Consider the following 15111-nt stretch of genomic DNA (forward strand, 5'->3'; position numbering starts at 1 on the left):
TTCTTCCAAAAATAATCATCACAAGGGAGAATATCTGACATGGTGTCAATTCCTGAAGGAATGAGCTGAGCTTGCTTTTTGGGGAGAGGCAAAAAATGGTCACAGGGGAGTAAGTCTGAAGAAAGTAAGAGGTGGTGGAGTTGAGGGGAACATGTGACCCCGGTGCTTGGAGAGGATGTAAGAAAAGTTTTCTTTCTTTCTTTTTTTTTCCTCTCCAAATCTCAAGTGTTTGTCTATTAAACAGAAGATAAAGTTGGTCCCTAAATAGATGCATTCATAAGTAGTGTGGCATCATGGAAAGAGCATAGACTTTGGAGCTGAAAGACCCGAATCTGCATTCACTTAATTGCTATGTCACTTTGGGAAAATAATTTCTGCAGTCTTCAGTATCTGTGTCTTTGAGACAGAGACTCTAATAAAAATCTTTCTATGAGGGTTAGAGGTGATACATACAAAGTGCCCACAGCAGTGTCAGGCATATAGTAGACATTCAGTAAATGGCAACTGTCATCATCACCACTACCATGTGCACTATTATATAAATCTCCTTATAATAAGGGAGGAAACTAAGCCACACTGTGAGGTGTATTTCTAACCCACAGACAGAATATCCTGAAGAATCTTGAAGCCTTATTTGAAACGGCATGAATAGGAATGCTCAGTGATTACTATTGGCATTGCTCTGACTCTCCTAGGTTATATCATTCAGAGAGTCCCATGTCTCTGCCCTTTCATGTCTGCAAGCTCTTCCTCAGTCCCATGCCACACCCCAACTTTGCCATGTTTCGCATTCTTTCTTGACTCAAGAATGCATTTTCCAAACACATCCTTATGGCAGGAAGAGGCAATTGTTACTACCTTTTTGCCTTCCTATCAGGCTGTAGATGGCCACTAGGTCACAACCAGATTAGACACAGTGATTCGAGAAGTCTCCCAGTTTAATTGCCAAGGACTGACTACCGTGAGCTCCACCTTTTGAGAGAATGAATGATTATTGAGAGGCACGTTGTGACTCCTTTGACTCTGAATAGAATATTTCCAGGAATCCTTGGGATTCCCTGGAACATGCACTTCTAACACTTGTTCTCTGGAATCACCACTCTTGGGAGAATTACTTATCTTAGACTCAGAAAACAAATATTGATTGATCATTTTGTACAATCTTGAATCATTTAAGCTCTTAAAAATACTAGGGAAACAACTTTAGAGAGCCTCCCTCAGCAGTAAATGTAACACATGAGTGGTGAGTAGATCTTTCCTAGGAATCCAAGCTTTGGAAATAGGAAGTACAGACAGGCTGAACAAGCTGTGTTAATTGGGTCCACCCATCCCAGTGGGGGGAAAGAGCCAGACCTGGGTGAAAATCTCAAGTTATTGCCCTTCCAAACTCTGTTGCTCTAAGCAAGTTACTTCATCTCCTTTATTCTCTGAATTTCTAAAAGGAGAATCTTGCTGCCTACTTCCTAAGGTTGTCATAAGATTTAAGTTAGGGGTGCCTGGGTGTCTCAGTCAGTTAAGTGTCTGACTTGGACTCAGGTCATGATCTCGCGGTTCGCAAGTTCAAGCCCCATGTCTGGCTCTGTGCTGACAGCTCAGAGCTTGGAGCCTGCTTAGTATTGTGTGTCTCCCCTTCTCGCACCTCTCTCTCTCTCTCTCTCTCTCTCAAAAATAAAGAAACATTAAAAAAAAAACTTGTAATGAGAGAAATGAGTGCTTTGATATCCCTTCCCAGTGCCCACTCCCCACTCCACCCTTGATAAGATTTTAAAATGTTCTTTTTCTCTCTAAAAATAATGAGAAGAAATCACTAGCAGAAATAAAGTACAATTAAAATTATCTGTTGTTTGCAATCACACTTTACGAATCTTGAAGGTCAGTGGTGGTGGGAATCAACCTAGAATCCTTTCAAGACAAAGAAATCTCGAGTCTTCAGAGAAATCAGAGACAATGATTTAATTTAGTTATTACTAATATTATTATAACAAAATCCATTCTGACTTAATGACCTAATATGGGGGTGCCTGTGTGGCTCAGTCAGTTAAGCACCTGACCCTTGATTTCAGCTCAGGTCATAATCTCATGGTTCATGGGATTGAGTTTTGTGTCGGTCTCTGTGCTGACAGTGTGGAGCCTGTTTGGGATTCTCTTTCTCCCTCTTCTCTGCTCCTCCCCAGCTCATGCTCTCTCTCTCTCTCTCTCTCTCTCAAAATAAATAAATAAACTTTAAAAAACCTAGTATATATTAATTTTGTGCTTACAAAGTATTCTTCCATACATTATGCCATTTGACCCTCAAAACAATTCTCTAAGGCAGGAAGCTCAGAAATTTATCTTGCTCAGGTAAATGCACTGAGGTTCAGAAACTTGCCATGAGTCACAGCTAATAAGTGACCACAGCAGGACTCAAGCACATGTGTCCAGACCCCAAATTCACTGCTGACTCTTCTGTCATCCCACTTAATTCCTTAGCTGTTAGCCCCATCACATGAGAAGCATGAAAACATGCGTGTGATTGCCCAGTGCAGGTTATATACATATACATATACATATACATATATATATATATACATATATATATATGTATATATATATATATTTCATGCCATAGCTCACATCGTTCCACTGAGTCAACCAGTTTTTTCCAGGACTCAATAGTATGTGGATATAAATTGTAAGAGTTGCTAACATTTATTAAGAAACCGTTATGCGCCAGCTACTATGCTAAGTAAGCCCTTTATATACACTTCCACCTAATCCTCTCAATAACTCTATAAAGTAGATATTGTTACCTCATCTTAGAGAAGAAGAAACTAATTATCAGAGAGGTCAAGAAACTTGTTCAAGATCACACAGTCCCACAATGGATTCAGAGAAATGTCTGTCTGGCAAAATACACACTTTCAATCTCAGTGCTATTTACATCATAGCAAAAACCATGTTTCTCGGGCACTTGCCACAACTTCTCATACAGAACTCCAGCCCTCCCTGAAGGTGCCCCTCAAATATTTAAGAGTGTCCTAAGGAGATGCCTTACATGTGTCCTCCAGGTAAATTCTATCATTCCTTCTGTCAACTCTTTCTCTTCTATTCTAAGCCTACACAACCTAGAAATGAAATATTTGTCAGTAATCACTTCTGTGGTAGGCTCACAAATAACAGGTTAGAAGAGAGAAGTGTCCTGAACACACCACCACTACCACCTTAGTTTTTTGGTTTGTACATCGTTTTATTTGGAGGTTGAAGTTGAAGTGAAACTTCTCATCTCTAAAACCCTGGCTGATCTGGCAGTTGTGGTAAAGAGGCATCTGGCAATTATTTCACTTCCTTGAGGCTCACATTCCTCAACTGCAAAATGGAGATAATGCCATCTCCTCACCGGATTGTGTTTTGCCTTAAATAACATTAAGTCTGTAAAGCACCTAGCATAATGCTTGGCACCTGGAGAAGCAAAAACAAAAAGATGGTTCTTCTCACCCAAATCCCTGTTCTGTACAAAGATAGCTCCTTGCCTTATTAGCAGTTAATCCATTAACAAACTAGTATGTGTTAAGTGATTAGTGTTCACACAAGTACTTTTATAGGAGAGTGGGAAAATTACATAAGAGGACTAAACATCAATCAACACAGGATTTTTATTGAAAAATAGTGTGATCAGATCAACATATCATTATTTCAATGGAGGAGTCTAAGACTTGGACATAACATTGTTTTGCCAAAGTTTTCTCTGTAATGATGTGTGTTATAAAGGGATTATACTGTCCTATTCCTAGACTAGACAGCTCTGGGCACATTTCTGAGCAAATGTACACTGAGTCCTTTGTCAGTTGTCTGGAAATGTGGACAGAGTTACCATAACCTTGGGTGTAATGGCTGTGTGAAGATATTTAAAATAAAAATAAACAGAGGGCCCCAACCACCCATCCTGAGAACTTCCAAAGACACTCTGGCCAGGAATGGTCAGCCAAGGCCATGGCCCTGCAGTAATCCAGCGGTGCTTCCCATGTAAGGTAATGGCCAGGAGTTGGGGGGAGAGAGACAGGTCAGGCTCATGTGCTGCCAAAGCAGCCAACTTTTTAGGTTATGTGCTCAGTTTGTCTCAGAGCATAATTTCCTGGTTCCCTTTCAGTCAAGTTCAAATTAAAAGGAAAGACCTTTCCCACCTCCTACTCACTTCTCTCCTCAGGAACAAGGCCATGGGACTCAAAATGTTCTTTTCCATTGTGAGAGATATTGAGCCTATAGTAACACCCTGAAAGTGGACTACTCAGTGAATTTTCAGGTGAATTGCTTTAGTTTTCACAAAAGGCTGAAGTATTTTTTTAAAACAAGCAAAGCCCTCTCCTGTCTGGTTTGTCATCTGCATAACTTCTCTTATTTCATCTTTCTGTCTCTCTCTCTCTTTTTTTCCTTATCCCTTTTTCATCTTTATCTCTTTATTTCTATTTATTTGGGTGTGTGTGTGTGTGTGTGTGTGTGTAATACCATGTATTTTGATGTGGGACTATGGGACTAACACTGGGAACTCCTAAATAACCATAGGGTTTAAAGAGGAAATTCATTAAAACATTAAAGTTGTTTACAACTGTACATTATCAATGCAAGCAAGGTGGATTAAAAGTACACTTTGGAATGTCCTGGAAGCTTCATCTACAAATCACACAGTGTCTCACAAGTCAGACACCAAAGAACAAGTGTAGCTAATATAGAATTTAGGATTAAACAATGAAACAAATAACTTTAATATTTTCATTTCAAATATGGGGAAGGGGACATTTAATTACGAAAAAGAAATTCAAAAAAGAAAGAAAGAAAGGAAAGAAAAAGAAATCCCATCAGACTCACCAACATGAGAGTGCTGACTATTGACTGTCCCCTCCCATCTCTCATTACTAGAGTGTTCTCCAGTCTGTCTGGTTTTGTGATTCTGTAAAGTGAGTGCTGAGTCCACTCTCACAGCAACATTATCCCCTGCTCCTTGAAGACTGCCCCTGGGTCCTGAAGATGTGTCATTTGCTTCCTCAGGCTGTCATTGGAACCATGGGGCCAAGTCATGTCTGCCCACAGCTGCTGGCATTTGCATCCCTGGGCACTGAGGTCTGAAACTCGACCCTGGCAAGGGCCCTACCCCCTTGGAGGAAATGGCTGAACAGCCCGAGCAACAGCAGATGAAAACTTCCTTCCTCTTCATCCAGCTGCAGGCCCCCCCTGCCCGACCTCACCCCTCCCAGTCTCCAGCTACTGCAGCCTGGACAGCAGCCCCAGGGGGCCCGGAGGAGGGACACATTTTCCCAAGTCCCAGAACTGGCTTCTTGGCAGGCCGGGACCTCAGGCACACACAGGGCTTGGCTGCTCCTCCCTCCCGCCTGCTGCAGAAGGGGGGCTCTGGGACAGAGGAACCAGCTGCTTTCAGTTGCTCTGCTCTGAAGGAGGAGGAGAGAGAGGAAAAATCCCAGGATCTGGATGTAAGAAGAGGTGGTGTCTGCAGAACCCCACGTCACAGGCCTTCCCCGGCCCCCGCCTCCAGGAAATTTGGACGACTGCAGCCCCTGTCATGCAGACTTCGTAGCCCAGCTCCCGTTATGAGCAATGAAAGCAACAATCCCTCCATGGGCTGGGAGCACTGGCCAGTCATCACTGCCCCCCAGGACCTGTGGAGCAAGGACCCTTCGTCTTGGGATGCCTTGGGATGTTCAATGCCACAGGTCATCCTGGCTCACGCTACTGACAGGGGTGAAAGTGCTATGCTGAGGAGAGGTGTTGCTACCTGCCAGATTCTTCCCAAGAGCTGTGAAGAGGGCATCAGCACCACTGTGCAAGCTAGGAGAGCAAGGCTCTACAGATACTGTCCACCCATTCAGACCAGCAAGAGCTACCCGGCCCTGCCTGCCGCTCTGCCTCTCAAGGTAAGAAAGCCCATGTGGCTGAATCCCCAGACCCCAGCTGTTCCCAGAAGAGAGAATAGAGAATGGGGACAGATGTGCCCACTAGAGCTCCCAGTCACTCACACTTGCATGTCCCCTGCACTGTCGATGGGGTAAACCTCAGTAGCAGAGGTACTCATCAGCCACAGTCCCCCTGCCTTGGGCCTAGATCTTTCCTGTCTGCTCTGCCACCTTTCCCAGCCATTAACAACATTTTGTTTGGAAGGAGAGGATGAATAACTGTTTCCCAGATTTCTGACAAAGATAGGAGAAGACAAGTCAGGCAAGGAAGTACATACTTTTAGGGGAAGACCAGAGGGAAGGATAAAGGAGGTACATAGACTTTTATTGAGCCCTATGATGTGTCAGCCATTATGTTAGATGTTTTTCTATATCCCATTTGTTCTCATAACCACCCTGAAAAATAGAAGCTCATACCCCCATTTCAGATGGGGGGAGCTGAGAAGTGGCTAGGCAAAAATCCTCCCCCTTCCAAAAAGAAAAAGTACAGAAGCAAAACCTATTCTCCAGAATGGGCTCTGGGTACTTTAAGGAGGCTTCAGTGAATTTTGTGGAGGTTTTCAGAACTGAAGTGCAGCCTTGGAACTCAGCCACACCTTCTAAAGCCCACATCTACCTCCCATCACCCCCCCCCCACCCCACCCCAAGAAGCTATATAGCCCTGAGCATTGACCTCCCAGTTTCCATTTCCCAGTAGGAATGGAAGAGATAAATCTGTGTGGTCTTCAAGGGTCTCTTCCAGCTTTTATGGGCTCTGTCTCCAATCATGGCCATGCTGGCTCATTGTTATTAGCATCTTATTCTCTGCATCTCTGACCCAACCTCCTCATTATGATGGTGTTCTCTCCACCCAGTTCAGGTATACAGATCACAAAATGGATGGACAAAATAAAAAAGTATGCTTTTATTTTCCCTTTATTAACAGTTTAAACAATTTGCTATACTTTGCACATAATATAGGTGACAGGGGTGAGGGTGAGGAAGAGTGTGTGTGTTGGGGTTGGTGGGATCAGGGAGAAGAATGGGGACTTTTCTGGGGTATGGGAGGGTAGACATGGAGGGGACTCTCAGAGACCTCACAGAAGAAATGAATGAAATTCCCATCAGAAAATTGGTCTTCCATGGACTTGGAAATGATGCGGCTTCTAGATTCTGTGGTTCTCTCCTACATGCTTCTATACAACATCCTTCCACGCTCTTTCCCCTTTTAACAGGGAGCCTGTATAGTCACAGGTAAGAATCAGGGAGAAAGGATGAGCCTAAGTTCTATTCAGAGGTGAACTTTTGGAAGAAAAGAGATGCTAGCATGTTCCCTTAAGAAATAGTTTACATTCCTTCCTGGTTCTTGTATCACTCATTTCCTACAGGGATTTAGGAGGAATGACATACCCATGCGTCAGAGCCCTGTCTCTTTTTGTGTGGTCACACAGTAGTTGTTTATGTACTTTGATGCTGGTTTGATAACTTGAAAACTCTATCTTTTCCTATTCTCCCCTCCCACCTTCCGGGTATAAACCAAAGCCTCAGAGCCATTTCTCTAGGGAGAAGTACCTTGGGAGTTGATCCAAGTGGGTATATTTCTCCCTTGTCTGCTTCATGTAGCAACTTTTGTGAATGGGCTCCCAGACATCTGTCCCATCTAAACTAAGCGATGCAAGATTCTGGTCTAAAAACTTAGATTTGTATACTAAAGTGTTGGGCCAGTAAAAGGGACCCTCAGTAGCCTTGTCTTAAGGGAGAGAAGAAGAGAGGCAAATCAGTGAGACACCTGGGTAGGACCAGGGAGTACATGGTCCATGTAGGGTGTCCATCTAGGGTAGGACTCAAGGTGGTTAGGAAGCAGGGCTACAAAAACTTATCCTTGAGCTTGCTGGTCAAACATGATTCCCTCCATAACAGGAAAGATGGGAGTTGTGAAATTAGCACCCTCAGACCACAAGTCCTTTAAATGCTTTATGGCTATTATTAGCCAGGTGATCCCTGCCTAGTCTTCTGTGCTAGAGAAAGGAGTACAGAGAGAGGTTTTTCCATCTTCCCAGTCCTGAATAGATTAAGGTGTCTGGATTTGATAAATTAGTGTATAAGAATTCCCTAGTCCTCTCATGCTTTGGAATTTAGCTGTAGAAGTCACTATAAAATGGCAGCAGCCTGATTAAAAATGTCTTCTTGTCACCTATGAATGGAAAGCCCTTGAATACCCGTAGTGGAAACTTTCACCTGATGTACTCATGAAAAAAATGTGATCGATTATATTTATTAAAGTGAAATTTTGGTTATATGGAAGCAAAGTCTACACACTACACACTACATGTACACACTACATGTGTTTCATAGGCTTGAGGTCCTTGTATCAACTTTCCAAGCAGATAAATCTGGATCTTAAGTGTAAAGTCTCTTCTTCACAATACCCCAGATGCCTAAATATATTGCCTCACAGTTGAAACAAATGGACTCCAATATGAAAATTATTGCTTTACATCCTTCCAAGTATCATAGGGAGTGAGTGCGGCAAATCAAATCAACTGGTTTTTAATTTATAGTAAAAACAACTATAGCACTTTATGGCCAATATAGAGCTTCCAATGCACTATTTCCTCTTATTAAAACATCAAAACTCCATGAGGATATACATTATTATCATCTCCACTTCATGGATAAGGAGACAAGATGCTTGTAGACGGTCAGCAACTTGCTGGATCCCATGACTAGGATATGGCAGCTCAGGACAGAACTCTAATTATCCAATTGGAAGCCAGAGCCCTTTTAGCCTTCTTTCAGTGTCTTCTGAGAGGGTGAGATTTCCTTAGAAGGCAACCCACTACTTCCTGGAAACTGAGACACTCTACTCCTATTTTCTCTGGTGGAGAGGATGGGAGAAGGACCCTTGGGAATATCAGGTCTAGTGACCAGCCTTGTGTGAACAAGCACTGCTTTCTAGAAGCAATGAAGGTCTGGGTTTGGAGGACATGGTGTTCCAGCTCTGGGTAATGCCAGCTTGAGGGCTGTAACATTCCTGTGGTAAGTCCGTCAGTGTGAATCAGAAAATGTTCCATGGTCTGAGGCCACAGCTGCCCTAAGGATTTCTTGGGCCCATGTTCTGCTGCCTCTCTGTGGGAATGAGAGGAACTGTTGATGTGTGTCTTGAATTTGGGGCTAAAAATACAAAGACCATACCAAGATAAGACAGACACAACACAAAAGAGAGGGAAAAAAAGCTTTCTCTACAATCATTTTGGAAAATTTCCAATTTTTTTTAAAACTAGGTCTTTATATCTTACATATTTTATGTTTTGAAGTAACAATGACTTTTGGTATTTAAATCATAGTAATTAAATATATTTTAAAGATCTTCCTCCTAGTACTATTTTTACAACACCCCCCCCCAAATTTTCATCTATAGCTTTAAATTTCCCAGAAATTTTACCTCTCTCTATTGGCATTCCTTTTTTTCCCCCCTCCTCTCTCATCTCAAAAGCAATCACCTTTTTGAGTTTTTATCACCAGCTTTTAGGAATGTTCAAGTTTAGAAGACAGAGTGGAGAATGAGCCAGACAGATAAGGAGCCCATGGGAGGTATCTGGATTTGTGGGAAGGAGACAGGGATGGGTAGTTCTTCTTTAAGATAGTGAATACAAGTGTGATGTAGGTCTATTTTCTTATAGGTAGGCCCTGGCAAGCAGACTAGAAAAAATAATTTTAACTTTCTGCATCTTGGATTGTTTTGCTTTAAAATAAGACCAATGTCTGAAATATAAGTCTGTAAGTTTTTGACAGAAAGTTTTTATTTAAAATAAAGGTCACTAGCACTGGAATTTATGAGATGAAAATGAAGCTCTGGTTCTGTCAACTAGCTAGCTAACTAGCTAAGTGGCCCCTGACAACTCACTGAACAAAGTTGGTTATCACATTTGTTCTCTGAGGTTCTTCCAGTTCTGACTCTCCATGATTATGAGAATCTATGGAGATATCTGGAATCTATGAATCCAGAAAGGGAATGAAAACTGTTTAATGAAATAAAAGTATTAAAACAACTTAATCTCATCTACCTCAACTTGTCTCTAAAGATTAATGGTTTTATCAAGTGACTTCTCTGCAAGAAAGACATACACATTGGGCTTGCCTCTCTCTCAGGGAGATCTGGGACTCCAGTTGGCACTGGGATGGTTATATACGTGAATAGCACAGTGCCTGGCACTTCACAATTAGTTGAATGAATGAATAAATGATGGAATGAACCTCATAAAGTCTGATTAATGCTCAGTGATATGAAAGGGTTAGTGCCTTTTTTGAACAATAAAACAAATCCCCACCATGGAATTTTAGGGCCAGAATTCCCAGCTGTCCATCCCCTAACCATTGATATTTCCTTCTCTGACCAGATTTTGGTTGAATTAAATTCCATTCTGGAGTTGAATACTGACCCTCCCTCTCCCCCGGGTATACTTAAACCCCCTGGAAGAGGTCAATATCTTCTCTGGGGTAAACACTTAATTACCCAAGCATCTTTGACTTTTCTGACCTGTTGTAAGCTTAGAAACTGTTCTGCACATAAAACGGTAATCTAGGTAATTCAATCTTTACATTAATCCTTCTTGGCGAGCAATTTAGAATTTTAAAATAGAAATTAGAACAAAGAGAGAGCTTGCACAAATGCCCATATAGTAGTTTTAACAGTAATATAGATAAATGTGTGGTGGTGTCCCTTTTAAAAGATTTTGGTACTTAGGAGACAGTATTGATTGGATTGAAAAGCTTATCTTTAGTCTATTTTACATTGCATTGGTTTTGACACAGATGTCTTGATTTATTACTCGAATAAATGAAGTCTGAGATAGCAGAATGAGTTTCAATTCTTTTTTATCTTGCAATTTGCCTCAGCGTTCCCATGACAACATTTTCTCACTCTTTTTTTCTCTCCTTACTCTTTCCTTTCGCATTCAAATACAGACATCTTATGATCATTGTACAAGTGCTACCCTCATGGAACTATATACACTTCAGCATCTTGATTGGAAGTAGAAGGCAGAGAGCACAGGGGCCACTTTACAGTTGGGTGACCCTGTGGCATAGAGAAAAGCAATTGGAGTGGGAGCTGGGACATAGGGGCTGTGGCCCTCTCCTTGATTCAAGTTAGCTAAGTGAGGACAAGTCTCTTCATCTGGGTCTTAATTCCTTATCTGTAATGTGAAAAGATTAGACTGCTTTCCTCCCATCTAGCTCTGTGATTCTAAGTCCTTGCCAATCCATTTGTGCCCATATTTTGGAAATTCAACCAAAACTATAGCTTTTGATGATAAAAGCCCATCATATTTAGAAGTTACTATGAATTGAGAAACTCCTTTATTGGTAAAATTAGATGCCTTTCTACTATCCAGAGGATAAATAAGAACTGAATGTATTTTAAAACACTTTATACGAATATATACCAAATTTTCTAATCTTGAGTGTTATTTGTTTTTACAAAATATTAGTATTACTCAAATATTAGGTTTGGCCTGAGACATTGGGACAGAAGCTAAAGTTGAGGGGTTTTGACTATACGAAAAAGAGTTTTGTTTTGTTATTCTCCCATATTAAAAGGAAATAAATCTGCTGAAAGGTGTTTTTAGTCTCTTGAATCAATTATTCAGCAAAGAAAATGTTGGCAATCAATTCCAATCAGAAATTAAAACCTAGAATGATGAAGAGACTTATCTTCACTTAGCTAGTTTGAATTAGTTTCAACAGATTGCCTTCGTTTAACTTTGAAAGCTTGTGCCCTTGAACAAAAGTGTTCTATTAGGATTCTTGTTCTAGTTAGGATTCTTGGTTGTATATAACAGAAATCTTCAAAGATACTTTATCCCAAATGCAGGGGACTCATTGGAAGAAAGATACATGTGTAAGTGTAGAACCCCAGGGCAGAGGCATAGATGGTCCTCAGGACCAATTGGAATGAGAGATCCAGAGCTTTCAGGTCTCTCTCTTTATCTCTTTTCTTTGTTGGACTCTGTTCCTCTCTTTACTCTTCTCTGAATCATTTTCTCTCTTTCTGCACATCTGCTTCCTCTACCCCCTCTTCCACAGGGAGGAATATGGCCACCCACAGTTCCCAGGTTTACATCTCCTCTCTTTAGAGACAATTCAGACCAAGACTGAAACCCCTTAGGACTGCTTCCCAGCCCCTGGGAAAAAGCTCCCTGGTCCATTGTGGGTTGGGTGTCCCCCCAGTTTACTATGGGGCATGGGCAAGCACAGCTCACATGGTACTATCAGATCTGCTGACAGGCCAAAAATGGTGATGAATATGTATATCTTAGAAAGGGACAGTTTCTAGAAATTAATGTGATGTGGAGAGGAGGGGAGCAAATATGGACAACGAACACAATAAATGACCAAAAACACTGCCAGGGTGTCGTCAGCTAAAATTTATAAAGTGTTTGCTTTGTATAAATGTCCTGTCTGAGTCTTTTCAAATTTAAAGGAAGCCAGTTTTTACAGCCTTTGGGGAGATTTTAAAAAGAGCATCCCTGAACTAAGCAATATATTAGAATCAAACTATTGCTTGATACAGTTTATGAACAGATTTCCTTTCAGAATCTGATACTGGTTATGACATTGTAAATTTTCTCTTTCAAATATGTTTCTTTGTATATTTTTCAGAGACTATAGGCTGCTATAAGAGTTACACAAATATAAGTCCTTAGTGAAAGTGGGGTTCCATACTAAGCAGATAACCATCTTAGATTCTGCATGTGATCTCTTCCACTTTACAGCAACTCACTGGGACTCCTGACCAACAGTGTTCAAGAATTAAGAACAACAAAAATCACAAACATAAGCCACATTCCTTGAATTGGGCTATACTGATTCCTTGAACTGAACCATATGAACGAAAAACAAAAGGTGGGCAAAAGAAAGAATGATGGTTCCATATAGTTAACATTGTTGGGCTATTGCAGGGCTGTGTTTTTAGGAAGCTCCCTTTCCCTCATTCTAAAGTAATCAGCAGTTCCGACTCCTTTTTTGGCTGCCCTTTGTGTTGTGCATATTTCCTGTGATTATATTTAGTCAATTTTAACTTTTTGGAAGTTAACTTTCAATTTTCAGGATGTGTGAATTTGTATTAACCTTTAAATTACCAGGTCCAGCAGATTATGAGGGCATTATTCAAGCATTTACAATGTTTTGTCATTTGAAAATCCTACTTTATCAGCAAGAAGATTTACTTCTCTTTATTGAATTCTCAAACTGATTGTATGGTAAAGTAACAATTAAAATGTCACACCATTTATCCCATGTCATAAGCAGAAAGATCTCACAAGAGCTTGTTCATATACACTCAATCTTTTCCATAAAGGATTTCAAGTGCACTGCAGCTATAGCACAAATAATAAATAAAAATAACGGCAAAGGTAAAGGTAAATAGGAATAAATAATCAGGTCTAGGAAATTATAAATAAGGATCAAGATGGAGAAAAGATCACGTCAAAATCAGGAAAACAACAACAACAAAAAATGCCATAAAGGTCCACAGAGTTGGTATTTTTGAAAGTCAGATTTGGATCTGTGCTTTCTATATATCCAAGCTATAAGGGACATGGTTAGCTACACATTTCTCATTGTGTAGAAAAGTTGGAGGAAAGGAAAGGAGAAGGGGAAAAGGAAGGAAGGAAGGAAGGAAGGAAGGAAGGAGAGAAGGAATGAAAGAAGGAACAGAGGGAGGGAGGGAGGAAAGGAGGGAATTTCTGTAACATGTTCCACAGAAATAATTCTCTCAGAAAACCAAATATTGCTTAGCCTTTAAAATAGCAATAAAAAATAAAATTTGGGTAAAGTGTTTTCTAAGAAACACTTGATATTTACTATTTCCTTGTTTCTTTAGATGTATATACAACATAATATAATTTTCTTGATAACTTGAGTAATTACTACAATAGTAGTATTGTTTGTTGGCAACTTTACATCAGTAAGACTATTTGCTTTTATGCATAATGCCCCCAAATATTCTGCTGTGTGAGTTCTTATTGCTGTTTAGTAATTTTTCAATTTCCTACATGTTGGCCTATTCCTTCTTGCTATTATTAATGTGCCTACATCTAATGTACTTTTAAAATCCACCACAACCCAGGAAACTAGATAACAAATGTGTTTAAATTGTAAATCAACTTTGTTAATTATGTAAAGTAAAAGTAAAAATGCTCTTTGTGAGGGGTTGAGTGGCTCATCTAGCAGGAAATCTCATGAGTTTTAATACGGACTTTTTTTCTTCTGATTTTGTGTGTTCAGACATGGTACTTCTGCTTTCTATAACTATGGTCACAATCTGGATGAATAGTTGCTAAAGAAATAATTTCTGGACTCATTCATTCAATAAATATTTCTTGATCATTAACTATCTGGCAGGCATTATTCCAGGCACTGGGGATACAGCAATGAATAGGAAAAAGTCCTTGCTTATATATTCTGGTGGGAGCAGGAAATGAAACAAGTAAACAAGACATGAACATACAACTTCAGATTGTGACAAGTGCTTGGAAGAAAATAAAACAGAAGGAAGTGGTGAAGTAATCTGCATAAGAATGAAGTTTAGTTTGAAAGTGAGAATTGGCCTCATGGGGAAGGTGACTTTTGAAGTAAGACTTGAATGACAGGCAGGAGCCAACCATAGAAGATCCAGGAGGGGAAGGTTCAAGGCAAGGATTAACACAAGAATCCCATGTACCTGCAGATCAATAGTGAGCATAAGTTACTAGAAAAGTCAAAGCCATAGGCAAGGATAGATCATGTAGAGCTTCATAGACTCAGATAAGAAGTTAGAATTTTATTCTAAGTACAATGGGGAGCTTTTGGAGAGTTTTAAACAGGAAAGAAATGCAGAAGTTAAGGGAAGGATGGGTGCATTTATGAAGTAACTGCCCTACAGTTACTCTGCAGATTAGATAATTTAATATTCTTACCCACTTCCTAATCTTATCAAAAAATCCTTGAGGCACACAATTTAACTTCCTCTGGATGATAGAGAGCTCTAATTTTTTCCCCAAAGTCCTTTAGCTCTGAACTGTAGAGGCACGATAAATTCATGAAGTATTAAGACAGGTGGAGGAGGGGAGAATACTCGTTACTGAAGTATTTGAGATTTCCCTGAATGAAACTGCATACTAATGATAGACAATATGAGCAGATCCTC

General features: G+C 40.4%; 1 protein-coding gene across 15 annotated transcripts in view; it reads left to right on the forward strand.

Moving 5' to 3' along the window:
• The window catches only part of PSD3 (pleckstrin and Sec7 domain containing 3), an 812606-nt gene that overhangs the window by 122403 nt on the left and 675092 nt on the right, over positions 1–15111 (forward strand). For all 15 annotated transcript variants that reach the window (XR_013555055.2, XR_013555056.2, XR_013555057.2 and 12 more), the window contains one exon: positions 5023–5903. Coding sequence is in view for 11 of the 15 variants with exons in the window: in XM_078445466.2 (XP_078301592.2) it covers positions 5139–5903 (765 nt within the window). In the remaining 4 variants the exon portion in view is untranslated. The remainder of the gene's footprint in view (positions 1–5022; positions 5904–15111) is intronic.

Source organism: Panthera onca, chromosome B1 (assembly GCF_046562875.1).
Source record: "Panthera onca isolate mPanOnc1 chromosome B1, mPanOnc1 haplotype 2, whole genome shotgun sequence".
NCBI lineage: Eukaryota > Metazoa > Chordata > Mammalia > Carnivora > Felidae > Panthera > Panthera onca.